The 21708-nt window shown below is 38.5% G+C and overlaps 1 protein-coding gene across 3 annotated transcripts; it reads right to left on the bottom strand.

Moving 5' to 3' along the window:
* Positions 1-547: 547 nt before the first annotated feature.
* ift88 (intraflagellar transport 88 homolog) lies at positions 548-21400 on the bottom strand. Of its 3 annotated transcripts, XM_088011236.1 has the most exons (26): positions 21228-21400; positions 21004-21066; positions 19963-20022; positions 19672-19725; positions 19011-19074; positions 18779-18848; positions 17888-17978; positions 16952-17056; positions 16413-16515; positions 15337-15683; positions 14335-14405; positions 14152-14238; positions 13860-13959; positions 11501-11587; positions 11141-11327; positions 10254-10362; positions 9948-10098; positions 9737-9852; positions 9084-9136; positions 8922-8987; positions 8716-8822; positions 6162-6225; positions 4638-4688; positions 4007-4051; positions 1143-1250; positions 548-976 (listed from the first exon to the last, which is right to left on the bottom strand). In XM_088011236.1, exons 1-26 carry the CDS (start codon positions 21306-21308, stop codon positions 855-857), a joined length of 2562 nt encoding a protein of 853 aa, XP_087867362.1. In that variant the 5' UTR covers positions 21309-21400; the 3' UTR covers positions 548-854. The 3 variants fall into 3 exon arrangements, with proteins under 3 accessions (XP_087867362.1, XP_014823011.2, XP_014823012.2); XM_014967525.2 differs by lacking the exons at positions 4007-4051; positions 4638-4688 and having other exon boundaries at positions 6156-6225; XM_014967526.2 differs by lacking the exons at positions 4007-4051; positions 4638-4688.
* Positions 21401-21708: the final 308 nt, after the last annotated feature.

Here is a 21708-nt window from a genome sequence, read left to right as displayed (position 1 = left end):
ATATATAGAGCTGTTTGGGTTTTTTATAACAGAATTTGATTGTGCTATAAAATGGTACCATGTGCCTGGAAAACACACAATACTGATCCTTGAATGAATATATTTAAACCTAAAAAACCTAAAAGCAGAGATGTAGGAAATGATCTACATCTCATTTATGACTTCCATGGCATGGAAATCATAAAATTACTTCCATGCCATGTAGTTGCACATTTGCACCCAAGAAACTCTTTGTCTGTTTTCAGTCCCGGTATCTGAAGGACAGCAGAGATCCACATCCACAGGCAACAGGTTAAAGTGCAGCAGGTACATCTCTGAGGTCAGGATGTGAATAACATCTCAGGAATAGTCCTCACATCTGATCACATTTGTCACTCCGATTCTGAATAGAATGACGGACATTTCATATAAACTGAGACTAAGGAAGAGATCAAGAAAGAAAGAAAGAAAGAGAGATTTGACTTCTAAAAGTGAGGTCAGAGGTCTAATTTAAGTTTTTCCTTTAAGTTTAAGGGGAAATTTGCTCTCAAGGAAACACCTCTCAGAGTTCTCTGAAGTAGTAACAACAGTTTATTTAAAAAAATGACTCAAGAGACTAAAAAATGAAAATAAATATGAATTCATTTGAGCCAAGAGTTGGATTAGATCCAGTCTGCTGAGTCACTTTCCATCTCTAAAGAGGTTTATTCACACATATACGGACTGTGTGTGGCTAACAGATGCTTCTTTTTAATCCGTTCACGTTTGTTTTTGCTTTTTATGCAGATAAATATGATCCTTCACTGGAGAACATTTCAACCTCTTCTTCCTCGTCTCCGATCAGGAGGTCGGTCCCTCATTACCAGTCCATGGATCTACTCCGGTAGCAGGTCGTCTCCCAGATCTTCGTCTGCAAAGTCGTCATCATCCGCCGGCTTCTTGGCCCCCGTCTTGGGTCTGTCCATCTGAGGCCCCAGCGGGTCCACATACGATGCATCTGCACCCATGAGATCATGAATTTTATGAACCTTGAAATCGCTTTAAAACGACATGTCACAGTTTCACACAGTGTTCTGTATGAAGGGAGCGACCGAAGCTTTGAGGAAAACAAAGTGGCTCATCGTATTTTCCTGAATTAGATGGAAGCTCTACAGATTCCTCACCCAGCTCTTTTGGGTTGCTGGCTTCGTAGGGCTCATTGGAACCAGGAAGTGACCTCATCTTGGCGCTCAGACGCTCCCCCTTAGAGCTGCTGCTGCTGTGGCCGCTGTCTGCAGTGAACACACACATCCAGACACGCATCCTGAGTTATCAGCTTGATCAACTGTTAATAAGGACTGAAACTTAAAAATCCCCCCCTCCAGTTCAGCAGCTCCGTTTTAACGGCTGCGGTCAGAAGAGCCCCCGCTCCCCAAAAGGAAATCTGCATCACCAAATGATCTGGATTTACTGCTGCTCTGTGACCCGGGCTGCAGCTGCTCAACCACGTTTCCCTCTCAACTTTCCCACTGAATAAATTTAACATCTCACCCTGAGAGTTTTTAAGCAGCAACACCAAACTGACTTCCTCACTGTGCGGAAGTAAACGCAGTGCTGCCATACTTAAATTTTTTTTTTTTTAAATTAGGGTTGAAACGATTCATCGGATTAATCGTGATGAATCGATTATTGAAATAATTAAGTAACTTAGTAATCAATTCATTGTCAACTGGAGTATCCAGACTCCAAAGAAAGCAAAAAAGATCTACTGAGTGAGTCAGAACTGTACAAAACATTTATATACATTTAAGGTAAAACCTTTAGAAGTGCTCAACCCAAATCTTATGCGGTGTTTAGTTTTAGCTTCAACCGGATTGAAATTCAGTAAAAACAAGAAGAAAAAACAAACATAGAAACTCCTGTTGAGCACCTTCTGCCATCCAATAATCAATTAATCCAAAACATGATCAAGTGATCAGTCCTCAATCCTGAGTATTGACCGTTTCACACACTGATTGTAGGATTTTTTATTTCCTTCAAGTGACAAAGCGTATGCTGAAGGAACGCTGTTATCGCATTTCAGGCAGTGAAAGGTTTACGCATATTTTAATGTATTTCTAATACTCCATGAAAAAATACTTAAGTGGTTAATTAAAAAATCTGCACTATCCGATTAATCGTCAAAACAGTCAATGGAATAATCAATTACTGAAACAATCATTAGTTACAGCCCAGAAAAAAAACAAAAAAATAAAAAACAGTTTTTATTTTCAGTGGCATAATTTAACACAATATAATCCAACATCTAATTAGAACAGACGTACTAAATGAAAGTAAAAAAAAATAAATAAAAATCCTCAATTTAATAAAGAGTTGCTTTTATCAAACACTTTTTCACATCACCAAGTCCTGTAGCATGAAGCGTCACATGACTGGACCGTACGGACAGAGGAACCTTTGACCTTTTCCTCTACACAATCTCTCTCCATATTGTCCAGGGTCCTCTCTTCGATTTCCTGCAGGCGTTACATTTCTACGGCAGAAGGTTGAATTCATGTCTGGAGAATCATTTGGGATTTCACCGGCCCACATGTTTTAGCAGTCTGCTCAACGGGATTTCCCACAGATTCATCCAGGAGCGTCTCAGGCTGTAAAACTCAATCTCATCCTAATCCCACCACAACAAAACAATTCCAGTTAAACTCCAACTAGACTCCACGTATTAGCAGCCACGTTCTTGGAGCCGTTCCCTGACCTACGACAGTCAACACACTGAAACGTTGAATTCTCCGGATCATATTCCCACCAGAGAGAAACATGAAGTCATGGACTCCAGATCCCAACACGTTATTTTTAACTTCATAAAGTTAAAAACAGCCATTTTATCAAGCTGATAGATGTATTTCTAAACTGAACAAACATACTCGGGTCAAATGTTGCTGGGGTTTTTTTTGTCTTTAATCCAGTGTGAGATTATGTCAGTGCAATAAAAATGAATTTATTTTTAAACCAGGGAAGCTAACAGGGAATGCTTCAGTACGTCTGAGTTTTGGGCTCAGAGGACAAACATGATCGGAGTCCAGAGGACAAACATCTGGCTGCCAGGTAGCCTTGGAAACCACAGACGACGACGTCTGAGAGCTGAAAAACAGGAAAGAGGCCCGATATTCCTCTCTCACTCACAATCCCAAATATCTCACACGAGGCCTCTCAAACTAACAGGCAACTGAAACTTCTGCTGGAAAATGTTGGTTTTTTTTTTCCTCCTTTCTCGTTCTTGGAGCGACTGGGAAGCGTTTCTTTTGCTCAGAATATTCAGCAGGGACACAACAAGATGAAAACGGTCTGGTTTTTCCCTTCTCACTCTCCTCTCTGAAATTACATAAGCAGACTTAAAAAGACAAGTCCAACTTTCTCGCGTGATTTCCACAAATGAGAAAAATTACAAATAGCAACGAATGTCTGTCGGAGATCGACACGATGAGAAAAAACACTGGATGAGTTCAGTATTAAGGCTGAAATTCTGTAGAAAAGGTTTTACATGTTTCATAAATTTGCGTTTTCAGTACAAACACTCCGTTCGGAATCAACTTCACGGCTTCCCGTCAGAAGATTTGCTTGCCAAGTTTTGACCAGAATCTTAAAACAAAGTTGGATCAAATGTTTTCCAAAGTCGCCCACGTCTGCTGTGTGAGTTTAAATTCTCCACTCAGTACACTGTCAAATTTTTTTGTATATTTAACAATGATAAAAAGTCAAATTGTGACAAGAAAAAAAATCCTATAAGACAATTTAAAGCTGTTGATTTGAAGTGAAAAAACAAATTAACTGGAGAAAACAATAGTTTGTATGTTTTTACATTCATTTTATAGGCTGTTTTGATGCTCATTTTAGGGAGACATTAAGTTTTTTTTACTGAAGTTAAAAGAAAAATTAGTTTTTTACAGTGGAACATTGACTCTGGCATAATGTTTGACCGTAAAATTATCGTAAAAACAAAATACCAACAGGTGTTATGCAGATGAATCACTCAGCTATCCGTACGTACCTGAGTCCAACAGAGGACTGAACTGTTTAGGCTCAGGTTGAGGCTCTGAACAGCAGAGAGGAAGCGGAGAAAACAAGCCAAGGAAAAGGAAAAAAAAGAGAATGAGGGGCAATTAAGAGTTATAGGGTGCTTTTGTTTAAACTCTTGCTACTCTTACCTGCTTTGGCATTTTCTGGTGCGGTGTAAGAGAATAACGAAAAGCATCAGATCTTTTATTTACATTAGTGAAATCAAGAAAGAAACCCTGAACATTTAAGACCGAATAAGTGCAAGGATTTATGCACTGGATCCAGTTACATGCTCTGGCTCTGCTACGCTATAAAAAGAGCAACAACAACAAAATATCAGGGTTTCTTAATCTACTCTATCCAAACACAGACACGTAATGGACATCCTGGCAGCAGCACACACATCATCAGCTGACAGCCAGTTGTATATTTACATGAGAACACCAGAGGATCCTGACGGAGCAGGACTTTCTCATGGCTACAGGCACTTCTAGTTTGTCTGGACTGCATTTAAAATAAAACCATGTGATGAAGCCAGGTTTCCAGTGTCTGAGCCAGTGCACACGTTTCTGTTTTTTTACGTGATGAGGGAGAGCTAGATATGGGGCCTCGACTAACGATACCCGTAACGTCGGACTTCTTGGGAGAGGTGAGGACAGACGTGGAGATGATGGCTGCGGCGGACAGCAACAACAGAGGTGACAGAAAAGAAAGCAGAAAATGTCAGAGGAAAAAAGTGGGAATATTCTGATGTCAGAGAAAAAGAATAAAGACAACATCTTTATTTTTTATGCAGTTCATTAACACAAGTATGTAGAATTCTTCTCATGATGTTGTCTATAATAATAATAATAATAATAAACACTTTGTTTTTTGAAACTTAGCACCATCTAGTGGTGAAGTTCAAGACTGCAATTAAATGATCAAAAAAAGAGAGAAATGCTTTAATGCTTCTGTTATGGATCCTACAGGTATGGAGGAAGATGACCGACACTGGAGCTATAAATAACTCAAACAGACACAAACGTATTCAAACTTCCTGTCCTCTCATCCAAACAGACATGATCTGTTTGGATCTGTTTCTACTATATCTGCCATAGCTATAATTAAATAAAAAAGTGAAAGACTTAAGAATGCTTGTTTGCTCTCAACACAAGTCGGCTGGAAGTACAAAGCTGTTACTTTGTAACTTGTCGTGTTTTTTTTAAAACCACATCACACAGAAGTAGATGTGAAAATCTACTCCTGCCATTTGGTAGTTTTATCTAAACATTGGGTCAAACACTGAATCGCTGATTAGAAAAGAGGCTAGAAGGCGGCCATTTTGAAAAAAAGCCATGAGCTGATCAGACTTCACTAAATCTCTTCCGCAAAATAAAATCTGAAACAGTAAAGATGGTGAAATGATGCTGCACTTGAAGACTGTTCACCAGGCGAACATTAGCATTTTACCTGCTAATGAGTTAGCATAAGGTGGAGCTAGCTACTAAACAACGTGTCAGTATGTCAAAATACACAGGCAAGGTTTTATAAAGTCTTGTGTACTGAATAGTGATCTTGCTGTTGGGGGTCGTTTGTTTCTTCAATATAAGTTTAGTTACACAAAAAATGTTTTAGTCTCTTAATTCAGAACAAAAACAAAATCACAAATTTGATCCCAAATTTAGATTTTGTTCAGTTTTCCAAGTTATGACTTACTCTTTCAACGCCGCTCTTCGGTCAGCTTCACATCAAACCTTTGTCTCTTTAACTCATTTGTTGGATTGAAAACTCAACCCAGTCACTGATCCAAACCCAGAAACCAAACCCAGAACCAGATCCGCCTGTACTTGATCCAGGACTGGGTTAGCAAAAATAACTCAGTTGGGATTGTTTTGAATCCAAACAGAGTCATCATTATTAAAAAAAAAAGTAAATACATAAAACATATACTCCAAAATCCAAATCTTTATATAAATAAAACAATTTGTCAAAGCCTTTTAATTGAGCCTTCATCTAGAAATAAGCCAAACTCCAGATAAAAGTCTAAACTGGTAAATAAGGTTAATTTTTAGGTCAAAGCTGGTTACCGTACAGAAGTTCAGGTGGAAATAATGGACATTTTAAATGTTTTCAATGCAGGGGCAGCAAGAACGACTTACACTCACCAGCACTCCCTGTGCTGCCCTCCCTGCGACCTCTGGCGCTGTTCTCTCGGCCCGACTTCACCCTCTGCCAAGAGAACGAGGGAGATTTCAGGCAAAACACTAGCAGATCTAAACAATTCAAACGGCTCCTGAAAGTTACTGTGGACATTAGATATCTGAAACCAGGTGAATTTCCAAGTCAGATGTTGAAACAGAAATATTTGCCTGACATTCACAGGTTCTGTTGAATGAATGGGTTTCCAGAGTTTTCACCGCTACTGAATCTTCTCACCAATCAATCAATCAAGTCAATCAGTCAAATTTTATATTTATAGCCCATTTAAGCAACAAGCAGTTCAAAGTGCTGTACTTCAGAAAAACATAAAAAGGCGTCATCATGGTCCAGTAACCATTCATTTTGTCGAGTGCAGTACACACTGATGGTTATTCCTTAATGTTAATAAAAACAGATGTTCTGTGAGTACATACAAATACTACTGGTTATTATTCTTTATTCTTTTGGCAAAGTAGCGCAAGCTATCAGATGTTTTCCTCCACCATGCCTTGCAGCGATTTGTGAGATTAAGAAGCCAAACTTTCCAGCTCCGTTTGTCCGGCTGAATCCCAGATTTAGGACCAGCTGGTCGCGGTTTGATAAATTCATCCTCCTGAAGCACTCCTGGCTCTGCTCACGGTCTCTGCAGCAGCATAACTGTTAGCCCAGCGATGGAACATCGGATCGTATTCCCTCTCTGTATTTGATTAAGAGCTGAATGGAGAGAAGATCGTAAATATCGCATCTATGAAGACAGACGTGAACGTTCTCCTGGATCCCGGAGCTGAACGGTGATTCCCAGGACGTTTCCAAGCAGCTGAGTAATGTTTCTGTTGCTGTTCTGTGAAGGCTTCATGGTTTTGTTTTTTCTTAGAGAACATTAATTAATGAACAAATAGTATCGTGAAGACCAGCCAAACACAGCAGGATAGGAAAAAAATAGTCAAGAAGTTCAATGTGGCGTCGAGTTTGAAACCAATCAGATCCTAAAAGAACAAATCGCAGTTTGGGGGTTGCAACACGACAAAATGTGACAAAGTTCAAAGGATGTGAATAACAACGTTCGTGTTTCAGATGGCACTGATCAAACGTTACATAAACTGAGCCATCCACTCAGTTACTGACAGCCAGAGATGAGACAGCTGTGAAGCATCTGCTCCTCTGTCGACACAATCGGATCAACAGAGAAGAGGATCATCTGGTTTCCACTTGGTTCTGAAGCTGCAGATACCAACATCCCGTTTTGGAGCAATAAGAACACGGAGCATGTTTTCCATCAGCACGCTGCGAGGGTTTGAAAAGACACCATGACGTGACGATGATGTGATTAATGAGACGGCAAGATGTGGGATGCATCAACACAGGAAAGCTTTTACTCTCAGGCTACGGTGCTAACATGGTCAAAGCTCCAACACAGCGTAATATATGTGGATAAACATTTGTTTTAGTCTTCCCTACAACCAAATCTCTGGTTAAATCCTACTAAGAATCAATAAAAAAACAAATATCTACCCAAACTCTTTACTCACTAAGTTACCACGCCTTGGAAAGGCACTTGTACCCTTTGAATTTAGTCACACTCAAACCACAATTGTCAATGTTTTTTATTGAATTTTACTATTGCACAACTATATCGTGAAAGGAAAATTTTGCACATATTCTAACTTTTTTTACAACAATAAAATCTGAACAGTGTGGTGCATGCTTTGCCCCTCTGACTCAGTGCTTTGTGAAGCCACTTTTCACTGTTGTTGCAGCTGCAAGTCTTTTGGTGTGAGTCTTTACAAGCTTAAAACAATAGTTCAAAGTTCAGGCAGGATGGATGGAGAACATCTGCAAACATCAGTTTTAGTTACAGAATCTCAAATGAATTTAGACTCTGGGTGTTTCCAACACATGAACATGCGTTGATCAAATTGTTTTTAGGACTGAGGTATTTGGCGCCAACTTCTCATCAGCATGGACCAGATTTAGAGTCTCTGCTGAAAAACAAAACACCCCCACAGCATGATGCTGCCACCATGGTGATTAATGTTCTCCTCATATATCTCTATGTGGGCTTTAGTTGTGCCAGACTCATTCTGTTTTCAGATGATGGACTGAACAAGAGCTCTGTGAGATGTTCAACTCTGTTCAGGAGTTTGTGTTCAAAAAATATAATTTTCCTTACATTTTAAAGTTAGTCTCAACTTGTGTGTTGGGGAAATTGTATATAATTCCAATATTGTACATTGAAAAATGTAAGTTTCCGAATGAAAAAATCACTTCTTTTGACCATTAAAAGAGATCAAACTTTGTGCTCTAAAAGTTTCATCCCAAAAAACAGGAGTCAGAGTCAGGGCTTTAAATGAATAATAATAGTGATAAAAAACAGTAAATATTCCAATACAAGTGTAGAAAACTGTGGTTCATCTTAGCAGAACGCATCGATTTTCACAGCTATTTGAAGGTTTGCGTCTAACACACAGACACACACACACACACACACACCCCCACACACACACACACACACACACACACCTGCTCTCTGATTTCCTTCATCTTCTCCGCCTTCTTCAGCTTGGTGGCGTATTCTTGGACTTCCTTCAGCCCCATGTCTGTCGACAGCCTCACCAGGAAGCGCAGGCCTGAACACGAGCACAGAAGTTATTTTCATTTTCTTCACAATGTTGAAGAATTTGCTCGTACTACTGAAGATTATGGCACAAAGCAAAACAGCAGCGTACACTCCACGTTTTCTGGAAACCTTCGATGGATCTCTTTGTAGGTTTCCAGAGCTTTCTGGTAGTTTCCTGGATAAAAGGGTGTAAAAAAGACAAACATGTTAGTAAACATTTGATTGATAACTTTCCAAACTGACTTTGTTGGATTATTAGTTTTATTCTCACCACTTCTTCTGTAACAGCTCGCCACTATTAGCTGCCACTTCACAAAGTTTGGCCTGTGGGACACAGCAGATGAGGATCCATGGCTTTCATGTGAGCAAAATTTATTTAAAAATGTATATTATCATGTTATTTATCGTGTCGCTTTATTTTGAAGCATGTCTTATTTAGCTAAAATAGTAAGCGGTGAAATTGAAACAGTTGTGTCAGGTCTAGGGCTAGACTGGCTGAAAAATACACATACAATAAAAGTGTTTCATATCAGTCAATGTCAATAATCGTCAATATTGATAATTATTTAGTTTTTTTGTTTTAAATATCTGAAATACTGCCAAAATGGTGACACAGCCTTTCCTGTTTTATGCACAGTTTTCACTCCACGCCATTTTTTCAGCAGCTTCGCGGCACGGTGGCGAAACATGAAACTGCTGCTGCGCAAGTTACTCCACGGGTTGTTGCTAGGTAACCAAAGAGTGAGTGAGTTAGTTGATGTCACAAGGCTAGTTTATCTGGCCGTGAGAGATTGAGCAGTTAAACTCTTTCCTCTTCCTACATCCCCCAGAATGCTGTGCAGTGAATATCGATTTTGATCACATATCTATCGCGAGACGTAAATAGTTTTCTATACAGATCATCTTCCAAATATATTGACTCACTGTATGAGCGTCGCTCGCTCAAAGTACTGGATGGCCTTCTCACAGAACTGGGTCTCGATGTAGTAAGCCCCGAGCCACTCGATCACGTCGATGTTGGAGGGAAAGTACCTGAAAGACTGAGCAGCACCTCAACAGATTAACAGCAATTAACGACCTGAAAAGTCAGGTTTGATCTTTCACCGTGTTGAGAGAGATGCAGCTCCTCTCTCACCTCACTGTAGTACTGGAAAGCCTGGGACTTGTCCCCCTCGTCGTCGTGCAGCTTCCCCAGTTTGGCCAGTACATGTGGATCTGTGGGGGTGACGCCGATGACCTGCATCAGCCACTCGATGGCCTGCTGAGGGTCTCCGAGCTGCTCGTAGCTGAAACCAACATGTCAAGGGCCGACAGACGTTTACATGACATCACAGATGTAATTTTAAGTGTCCAAACCAGGTGCAGACACAGAAACTGTTTTGTTTACAACTATGAGGAAACACTCTCCCTCGTTGGACCTCACAGGTTTCACGGTGGATACAGGTGAGCCAGCTGGTACATGACCTCAGCGCTGTTCCTCAGAATTGAATGAAGCTTCAGGAAGCAGTCCAGGCCCTCCTCCAATCTGTTCATTATCTTATAGGACAAACCTGCAGGAGGTAAATAACAAAAATGGCTAAAAGTTATTTATTATTTGATATAAATACCAGGGACGTTCCGATTAATCAGTTTGACCGAAACAGGGCTGACTATAATATTATATAAACACATTTTATACAATATTCTAAAACATAAAAAGGTGAAAATTAACAAACAATTTGATTCATTTTAGTTAAAAAAAATTATTTTTGCCCTAGAGGCCTTTATTTTGAAAGTATTCAGGAAGGAAGGGGCTTGAAAGGAGGCAGAAAATACATGCCGTAAAGGTATCTAGTTCAAGTCTCCTTCTTTAAATAAGAAAATAAACGATTCATTGTTATATTTAGTGACTTTTCAAACAAATAAAAAAATTGGTTTTGGCCAAAGTCGGAATCAGCAGGTCAGATTTTGTTTTTAAATCGGGGATCAGACAGAAAACTGCAATCAGTGCACCCCTAAATAATATCATATTTACTGTGATTTTATGGAAGATGTTTTGACAGTGGTCAGCTTTTAAGAAATAGTAATGTCTTTACTAACAAACAGGTGGACAAACACAAGGATGGATGGAACATTTTACGTATGAAATAGTGAATATAGTTCAGAAAAACCAATATTTTTAAATACCCTTTTCATTTTCCTTACTCATCCAAATTTGGTGGATAAAAAGATGATTCCATAATTTCCAGATTGTGTAGGAACCATGCGAAGGAACCTAATTTCCAACTGTTATTAATATTTCAGTAACAACAGACCAAACTAAATTGGTATTTAAGGCTTGCTTTGTACCCAGGTTATAGAGGGCCTCGGTGCAGGAGGAGTCGTTCCTCAGCGCCTCTTTGTAGAACTCAGCTGCCTTTTCGTAGTCCTTTTTGACAAACACCGTGTTGCCCTTGTTGATAAGTGCGGCGGGATTGTAGCGATCAGCGTTCATAGCGAGGTCAGCGTATCGGTCAGCCTGATCATAGTCCTTCTCCTGCAAAATATTAAAGAAAAAAGGTGAAAAACAAAAGCTGAGACTCTTATTCATCACTTCTGCATTACCATTTTTGGTTTTCAACACTAACCGCATCTAGATCCATCATTTCATTTAACATTCCAGTATTTAAGTACAGACATGTTGTTTTAATGAAGCTAAGAGAGTCTTACCAGGAAATAGAGGAAAGAAAGGTTGGTGGCTGCAGCGCTTTTTACTCTGCTGTCCTTCTTCTCGAACGTTTTCAGAGTTTCCACCGCCTGTTCACACGTGAAAACTAAACGTTAGGAGCGCACAGCTTTGTGTGAGTCTCTTGTGTCCAGAAGAAAGTTCTTTCTTCCTATGACGTCCAGAGTCAAAAGTATTGAAAGTATCAAATTAACACCACACACACACACACACACACACACACACACACACACACACACACACACACCCCCACACACACACACACACACACACACACACACACACACAATCATGTATTAAATTGAGACTTTACATGATAAACCAACACACAGACAGTAAATTATGGTGAACTGTCAAAATAATTTAAGAATTTTCTTACAAATAGAAATAATGGTGGCTGCATTACCGTCACTCTGATAAATAAAATCCAGTCCAACCAATTACTTTCAATAATCAATTATTAAATGGAATCCATCCATCATTAATCATCCCATCTGATTGAGCTTGAGTGCATTTACCAAGAAGAAGCGTTAAGAAATGTCATCTGGAGATGTGTGAAGATGGTTGCAGCAAATCCAAACCTCTTTAAGATCACTGCAAAATGTCGCCTCATAGTGGATGAATATATAAATGCATGCCACACTTTAAGAGATTAATAGGGGGAAAAATTATACATTATTATTTTATAATAATAAAAATAATAAAAATTATTTTTATGTGTTGGTCTATCACATAAAAAAATCACAATAAATAAAAAAAAGAGGTAAGAGGTTGCAATGTGGCAAAACGAGGAACGGTAAACAAGCTGACTAATCTGACTACAGGCTGCCTCTCCTGGCTGACAGAAGAACTTACAAAAAGTTAAAATCACAATTATTTACACTTTTTAAATTAAATAATTTAGTACAAAAGTGCTTCAGGTCTTAAAAACATGTAAATATTAAAACATTATTACTTTAATGGAGACTTTCAAAGCATCCAAGTTCTTTGATTTTAAAAAGAACTAAAAATTCAAAGACGTCTGAAAGGTTTGACCCGTTTCAAATGATTCCCTGTCCCAGTGGGTTGGCATCACACTTTAACTACATTATATACATGTCAAAGTAGAACCTGAGAGTGCAAAAGTCAGCATTTTTTGACAAACCTCCAGCTGGGCTGCAGCTGCAGAGACGTTACACGTTATGAAAGCAGCATGAAGGAGTCACGTTCAGGCATCAGATAAAGTCTGGCAACACAAATGGCAAAACTGATGCAGTCACAGTAATGCAGCTGGACGCTGGTGCTGCTCAGTGTCCTCAAACGCATAAAGCTACCCAAACAGCCGCCCTCCTGTCAAGGCTGGACTGTCAGGCTGCACCTCCATCTTACTTTTTAAATTAAGCAATAGTTTCCTTTCCATTCAAAGATTTTTGCCAACAGCTCTGTGACTTATAAAAAAACCACTGCCTCTCCAACTCGTCCTGGCAGGGCCTTTTTTTGGACACTCGTATGTAGAGTAAAAAAATATAAATAAAAATAAATAAATAAAAAAAAGACACGATCTAGGTGTGATCATGGAAACGAAAAGCAAACATACCTCAACCTTAGCCACAGAGATGGGAGGTAAATGGGACAAAAGTAGGAGAGAAGGGAGGACAATGAGAAGTGCAATGGTGTAAATGATGGCATGCTGTAACCATGACGACTCACATTCATACAGTGATTAGATGATGCAATAAACATTACTCTATATGAAACTCAAATCCTTCATATACACTAAAAAATGAAGGCAAATTCTTAACTTAATCTTGCAAAGTTGTAATTTACTCTCACACCTGGTAAAATGTCCTAAACAAAACCTTAAAATAATTCGTCTTTTATCGCAGCACCATATACAAACACAGAAACATTTAGAAAAATCAAACCGGTTTGAGAAAAAAAAAATATTATAAAAGTTTCACGTTTAGGAAAATGTTTTTTACAGAAGCAACAAGACCCAATCCCTCTCTGTTCTACTTGAAAATTAGGCTGCATTAGGATTTAACAGCAGGGATAATAATTATTCAGTTATTTAACAATGACAGTTTTTTTCCCCCCACACTGAGTCAAATGAAAAAAGATTAAGACTTGTGTTTTTTTTTCCTAAAATGTTCAGTGTGAATCTCTGTGACTGCAATAAAACACAGATTTTATTTAAGGACATTTTTACACATCTTAACCAGGATGCATACAGAGCTCTGCATGCATCCCACACAGGCATCAAAAATGACTTTTCCCAGTACAACTTCCAAGCTGAAGTGCACAAACTACAAAGACCAGAGGATTGAGAACTGAAACCCGGTGTTATCCTCAGGACACACTCACCTGATTGAAGTCCTTCTGCCTGAGGTAAGTGATGGCTTTGTTGATCTCCAGATCATTGGCTAGCTCGACATACTGCGAGCACTTCACCATGTCAACACACCTTAGAAAACATCAAGACGCTATTTACGGAACATGTTGGAAACCTTTTTAGTGACAAAAACACCCAAATGGATAGATATTAAACCGCTAAGTGGCAAGTAAATTCAATGAAACTAAATTTCTAAATAATTTCGATTTTTCTGGGGACTAAATTTCTTGACCGTAGGATGATAAATGAACTACAGCAACAAACCAGTCAAAGCCGCTAGCAAAGGAAGTCTCAATAGCCGGAGCAATGAGCTTGGCTGCAGTCATGATGTACTTCTCAGCCAGGACTTTCCTACAAGCAGAAACAAAAACAAAGTACAGACAACTTAAAGGATTAAAGGATGATGTTCTGGTGCTGAGGATGAGTGGTGTGCTCAGTTCCTCTTACAGATCCCTCTCCATCTGGTGAAGCTTGTCGTTTTTAATGGCCTCAATGACCATGTTTGAACTGGGGTCATCCTGGAAGAGGTCAAACACACAACATGAAGTCAAACAAAAGCGATTAACGCCTTAATAACACAGAAAACAATGAATATCTACTAAAATCTCAATCTCAATTGGAAATAACAGCAAATGTGCAAATATAAGGCTTGAGTTCAGTCATTATTTTTTCAACCAAAAACTTCACAGTTGGATTTTATGCAATAAATAAACATAGAGCAGTGAAGGCTGCAACGTGGACAACAAAATATGTATTAATTAGAGGTTGCTTTATTACAAAAAGAAAAAAAAACATTAAATCCTGGAAATTATCCAGGTTACATCATCCGCACATTGTAACATGGTGGCATCATGCTGTGTGGATGGTTTTCTTCAGGGAGACAGAAAAGCAGATTTGACATCATAGGAAGATAAATGAAGCTAAACGCGCCAGAAATTTTGAAAGAAAACTTGTTAGAAGCAGCAACTTGAAGCTCGGTGGAGTTCCACCTTTCTACATAGCAACCCTGCTGCAATGGCTTGTGGGTTAGATGTGCCGGAACGACACAATCAACCATGGAAGCTGACATTCATAGACTTTGTCTATTCAATCTGAGTGAGGTGAAGCTAACTTACAAAGAACAAAGTAGGAGAAAGTTTCAGTCTCTGGATATTCGAAGCAGTTTGAGACATTTTACAAAAAAAAAAAATAAATTAGTTACAGCAAAAGGTGGTTCTACTCAGAGGGGCTGAGCATAGCATACATTTTTATTTCTAAAAGAAGCTTCAAACCATACATAATTTTCCTTCCACACTGTCCAAAAATCCCAATAAAATAGACTAAAATGTAGGGTTTCCCCCAGTGTCACACACTGCCCACTGCGTTTTAGCAGGTTTGAACACATTTCTGTAAATTTGTGCTGTACAATGAGCCACACTTTGTACTTTTACAAGCATTTCTGTAACTTACACTGGCTGGGATGTACTTATCTTCGTCATCGATGCCCAGCGGGACAGAGATGAGCTTCTGAAAGGCCTTCTTCATCCTCTCTCTGTCTCCGATGGCGTAGTAGCACAGGATAAGGTTGAAGCCGGTCTTGATGTTGGGACTCTCGGCCATGATGTGCTCGAAGGACGTTATGGCGTCCGAGTACTGGCCCAGGCGGACAAACACCACTCCGATATTCTGCATGATCTTGATCCTCAGCTCCTTGTGATTGTTGGAGATCTGATCCAGCGCCATGCGGTAGAACTTGATCGCTTTAGGGTAGTTCTTCTGTTTGAAGTAGATGTTGGCCATGTTGACTTTGAGGCGGCCTAGAGGAAGGGCAAATTCAGATTGATTGATTTTTTCCCCCCATTTGAATTATCTAGGTATTTGGACGAGTCCATAATTGTAATCCTAGAGTTTCAGAGTCTTGGGAACATAATCATGCCCACAGCATCACAAAACCTCCATCGTACTTAGCAGTGGGAGTGTTGTGACACAGAAATGCTAAATATTTCTTTATTTTTTAAAGAACTAGTTCCACAAAGTGAAAACCTTGTATTTTTTCCACTTATAGCAAGATATTTTCCCCCATGTTATGAGTGAAACAATCTTCCAGTGGAACAAGAACTTTTTCATCAATATTAAGGAATTACTGACTTAAATCAATCTCCTGTGTCTTGTTGATAACTTACTTGTAAGTTAGTTTTGTTTTATTTCGAGTGTACTAAGACATTTAGCACTAGAAATCAGATCAAAAGATTTTAGTGTTTTTGCAGGGTAGTAAAGAGAAAGTGCGGGAAAGAGTGGATGTCAGAGCATTTGGAGTAATAAGTCAGTTCAAGGCAACTGCTGTGGAAAAATGTAGTCACGGAGAAAAGGAAGAGAGTTGGCTTAAAACCCGACAGCCCGAGTTCAGATAGCAGCAGCATCAAGCACTACAAATAAAAAATTAAGACTGTTTGGGTTTTTTTAATCTTTTTGGTTTAAAGTGTTTGAAGAGCATCACTTTAGAGCGGAGCTGCCATGTTGGAGAACACGTACGCCGATCCGCTTACCTGCGTTAGTGAACATCTTGTTTTTCACGATGACGTGGTAGCTGTTCAGAGCCTCCGGGTACATTTCATTGTTTGCATACTGGTTGGCAAGGTTGAGCAAAACCTGGTAATGACAGAATCAACACATCCTTAGGAGGGGAGTAAACTCATTTCATTAGCCTATAAATCACAACACTGTTTAAGAGGGGAAAAAAACTTAAGATTACAGCTTTTCTCTGCTCATACTGGCTGTGTAGCTGAGTCGAAATGCTTTCTGCCACGGTAGCCATATTTGATCCCTGTTTTATTACCTCTCCCTACAATGTGACAAGAAATCAGTACAGTCAAATATAGAAGCATCAGCAATCAAAAGACTAAAACCTGCAAGCACGTAGCTTCAATATTAGCAACACAATCAAATAATCTGGCATTATTTTCTGACAAAAAAAAAATGGAAAGAAGCTCAGACACATCACATGAGGGATTCTGTAAATAAGGACTGTCAAACTGACTAATGTGGGACGATATCAAAACTGTGGACGAGTACAGCCTTTACTCACAGAGTAGGTGAGGTCTAAGTTGATGTGCTCAGTGTTGCCGGACGCTTCCCTCTGCCTGATCAGAGCTCGCTCTTTCCTCCCTGCCTCTTTGGCTTTTTCAAGAGCCTGCAGAAACACAATCCAGACGTACACATGTACACTGATCGGCAGAAATGGGAGCTGAGTGCCTGAAGTTAGCAGAAGGAAAAGGAAATAAAACTAGCCAATCAATCAAAGAGCATCTGCCAACAAGGAGAAGTTACTTTGGAGAAAGTCAAATAGCAAACAGGTATTTTCAACCTCAATAAGAAGTGTATTTTAATCTGAAAATGTTTAAAATTGTTATGGTTAAAACTGTTGGTGATTTTCAGAAACAGTTTATTTGTCTTTTGTTTTATACATGAATTGTTGGAGTTATAAATTATGTTTATTTTAGTTTGTTCCTTCGGTTAATTTGTACTGAAGCAGATTTTAGAGACAGGTTTGTTAATTGGAAACTGTATTGTCATAATTATCAAAATCTTCTAATACAGAAATAAAAAAGACACAGGGTGATTTTTTTTATCGTCCAGCTCAAATTGACCGACACATTTGATGTGTATCAATGATTTTGATGGAGCCACTCCTACAGTCAACTCTGTAGATGAATGCATGATGTTTTCATGACTTTTTGTGTTTTTATGATGTAAAGCACTGAAATGTGCTATGCAAATAAACTTGATTGATTGATTCAAAGAGCACCAGAAATGGGAATTAACCACATTCTGGAGAGTTTTGTTACAACTGACCCAAAATGTGATATAAATTTTAAAACTTCAGTCCACCTGGCTGAGCCAGCCAATGTGGGCTGTTGTGGGTCTTTCCAGCGTCTCATTTTCTCTTTCGCTCTGTGTCGTTAAATGGGCTTTTAGTTGAACAGTATTAATGTTACGTTGAGAATCAGATCTGGGGTCTGACCAGCTGCAAGGCTCCTATGCTCTGTGCCATGCAGCTCTCCTCTATCAGGTCATTCACTTTCTTCTCCAGGATCTTGATCTTCTCTTCCGCCCTGCAAAAACCACAAGACAGAAAAACACTAAATATGAATCTTTCTTCAGTGCTTTCACAAGAACACACATCCTCTCTTTTTTTAATAAAATCATGACTTGTTACACAACATTCACAAATATTTTGGACTTGCTGGATGGCATAACTAGAAAACTACAAAAACTATAAGTTTTGTTGCAAATCATTCCTTAGGGCTGCACAATATACTGTGCAGCAGAGGTGGGCGAAACAGACTTAAAGTTTTTTCGTGGTATTAATTTGATAATGATAACAGTGACAATAAAAACTATGTATTACTTTTTTTTTACATGAAGAAGTGTGATTTGAGTCACTAAACTGCATTTAATCATATTTTTAAATATATTGATGTGTAATAATGCCGTTATTTAACAAACAGTGGAGAACATAGTAAAACCAGCAATTCAGAAAGTTTTGTGTTTTTTTTAAACATCATTAATTTGAATTTATTTGACAGCAATACAACAAAATCATTCTCATGATAATAAGTTTATCGCGATAAATGATAAATGATATGATAAAGGCTCACCCTTATTACGCAGAATCACAAGGGTAAAAAAAGGATTTATCACAATGCGTATCATCAACACAATATCTACCAAATATATCACAGATGCATGATTTTCCAAACCTTTTGCTCAGCGATAAAGTATTGTTGTAATATTCTACCTGTTTGTGAGACGTGAAGGGCGAAGTGATCTGTAACTGGGTTAACTGTGAAAACTATTCCACCCAGTGCGCAACTGTAAGCAGCGCTCAGTTTCACAAAGTGAGGTAACTCACGTGTCTTCATTCTTTGCTTCAAGTGGAGGCGCAGGCCCCTTGGACTGTCCCAGGGGGTCAAAGGTTGACCCTGGAAATGCAAATGATCTGTTTAAGTTTTTGTACATGGTCTTCTAAGCTTTGTCCATTCAATAAGACTCTTATTAACAGTAAAACAAATATCAATGTATACATTGGGTCATAAATAACAACACAGCAGAAAAAAGAAAATGTCTTTTGTGTTTAAACTTACCGCGCATCAGTGAGGATGAGTAGCCTGCAGCTCTGACAGCAGTCATCGGTCGGGCAGCGCCATCCTGTCAAATGAAACAGAACAGAATACACTTAAAATCAGAAAACACACTTTTGTTTTTGCAAACATTGGGCATGAGCTCAACACAACCATCCAGGATTTCTTCTATCAACACAAAATGTCTCTTTCTTTCAAATGCTGTTCATAAAACTGTCTAAATCTGGGTTAGTGACGTGAGACAAAGTAATAATAAACGTCATTTTCCCAGCCTTTTTTTTTAGTTGTAAATGTGGATAAAATGAAAGTTTTATTTACAATGGAAAAATATGGCCACACTTAGTTGAGCTATTTAAGGGATATTTGAAATCCACTGGAGTTTTTTTTTTATGTAAGACCATATTTAAGCCACTAGGTGTCACTTTTTTTCTGGTAAATTTTGTGTATAAAGCAAACAACTTTTGAGAGTAAGCTCAGCCTCAATATATGTAGCATGCCTTATTAAACCAGCTACTGAAGCTGATCAACGGTTACCAAATGAGCCCTGCAAATTTCTTATCACAAACAGACAAATGATACCCCGTGGAAAAAGTAGGATAGTAAATGACATGAAGTCTTGTACAGCAGCACTGAGGGCAGAAAGCAAGCAACACTCTCCTCTCACCTGGACAGCTCCAGTCATGGGTCTGCCCATTGATGAAGCCACGGGGATTCGGGACTGAGTGAGACAACACACACATAAAGAAATGTTAGCGCCCAACATGCTGACAGCAGACAGATAAATGATCTCATTTAATTAAGAAGTTCTGTGTTTGCACAGTGGGACCCAGAACATGTATGGAACTGTAAATTTAGAGTAACCCTTTACTCTCAGCTCTTTTCATGCACAGATTAAAAAAATAGAAGTTAAAAAACATTTGCTGAGCATTACGTATTATTACTACATTGTACTTACACCAAAAGATGAAACTAAAGGCCGACCTCCGATGGCGGTGCCCGGAAACTTCGCAGTCATCTAAATGGTTAAATACAACAATTTCTAAGATTATTAATGGATACACTATTAATTTAAATATCTGCATTGATACCCCCAAACTATTTGAATACTAAGTACTATATAAACAATTGTAATAGGATGCTAAAATAACCTTTTATTGTCATTGCATCATCTAAAACTAGAACTTACACTAGAAAAATACAAACTACAATTTAACATTTATTCAGTTATGAAAAAACAACAACAAACTCTTCCCCTCCCTGTTGCAAAATGCTGTTAACCTGTAAGTCCTCCCTATTGAACATCACTTAAAGACCAGAGTTATTCATACTTCTTGCAGGTTCAGATTAGTTTCATTCAACCAAGAAGCTTGCTTGAGAGGAGACGAGAACTGTATGTCTCAAAAGACAATAAAAAATGTAAAAGGTGTATACATTTTTTGGGGGAAATTGTTTAGTTACATTTTCAACGTAATTGTCCATCAAAACATATTCACAGCCTCATTCAAAATCTGTGGAAAAGTGTTTTACAGCGAGCTAACCCTTCTTACAATTGCCGAGAAGCTTTTGGGCACGTTTTCACTGGGATTTTCGATTATTTATTTTTAGTGATGAGAGATTTACTATATTCTTCACTTATATTATTTCACACAAGACTGGAACTTGCAGAGGGCTCTTTAACCCATTAAGTTTCCATTCCCATTTTTGTGGGATTATTTTACTGTAGAGAAACTACAGCAAAATAAATAGGTAAAATAAGTAAGCTAAATTTTAATATAAGATAAGAATACTTTATTGGTGCCCTAAAGAGGGGAATTTTTTTTGTCCCAGCATAGTACACAATATAAATTTAAATAAATATTATTTAATATTAATGATTTAAATTAACTAAGTTAATTTCATTAACTGACTTATTTTCAGTTACAAATTAAACTTTATGATTAATTACATGACTATTGTACATTTTGGCATAACTGCGCGAGCTGCAGTCTGTTCTCACCGGAGGTCTCCTTCCATGACTGGTCCTAACTGCCTGCTGGAAGCCCACATCGTTCTCCAATTCCTTAAAAAAGCCACAATATGTGTGATTATATATTATCAGTTATCAATTAACAATGTTTAGACCATGTAGTTTTACAGCTACATGTGTAGCACAATGTAGTAGCTTCATCACCGACGGCTGAAAATGTCGTCAACGCAGCTTAGAGTTGGGGTTTTACTCACCTCGGAGTCAAATGTGGGGTTATAGTCGTTGTAACCCGAATAAAGGTCATCCTCCTCTACGGCTAGGTGGACATTTTCCATCTCTGTTTCGCAGGGAAACTCCGAGGTGAACAGAAAACGAGCAATTTATCTGTGGACAGTAACAGCATAAAGATTTTTGTTGATGGTTTAGACTCCAGTCCCACAATTCAAAGCGGCATGGGCGGGGTCAAAGTCTTTTTTCGAAGTTTTGATTGGATACTTAGACGTCAATCACTATGTTGACTTGATATGATTGGATAAATATGAAGCAATTCACTGGTTGCTAGGATACGTTGGGAAGCTACGACCTCACTCTGTTTTATTTAGCGTTCAATTGTGTATTTATTGATTTATATTAAGCCATAAAACGATAATATAATAAAATATCAAGTTAGTTATTTGATAATGACGTTTTACCCAAAAATATTACATCTTTTTAATATTGAATACTTTGCCGTAG

This window comes from Poecilia mexicana, unplaced genomic scaffold, assembly GCF_051168715.1.
Source record: "Poecilia mexicana isolate PSO_F unplaced genomic scaffold, ASM5116871v1 scaffold_2, whole genome shotgun sequence".
NCBI lineage: Eukaryota > Metazoa > Chordata > Actinopteri > Cyprinodontiformes > Poeciliidae > Poecilia > Poecilia mexicana.
Note: the sequence above shows the minus strand (reverse complement) of the source record. Positions and strands in the feature narration are given on the sequence as shown.

Coding starts and splice junctions, on each gene's coding strand:
- ift88 (XM_088011236.1), bottom strand. CDS start 21,308: ATGGAAAATGTCCACCTAGCCGTAGAGGAGGATGACCTTTATTCGGGT. Junction 21,067..21,227: donor ACCCCACATTTGACTCCGAG/GTGAGTAAAACC, acceptor GGCTTTTTTAAG/GAATTGGAGAACGATGTGGG. Junction 19,726..19,962: donor CTTTAGTTTCATCTTTTGGT/GTAAGTACAATG, acceptor TGTCTCACTCAG/TCCCGAATCCCCGTGGCTTC.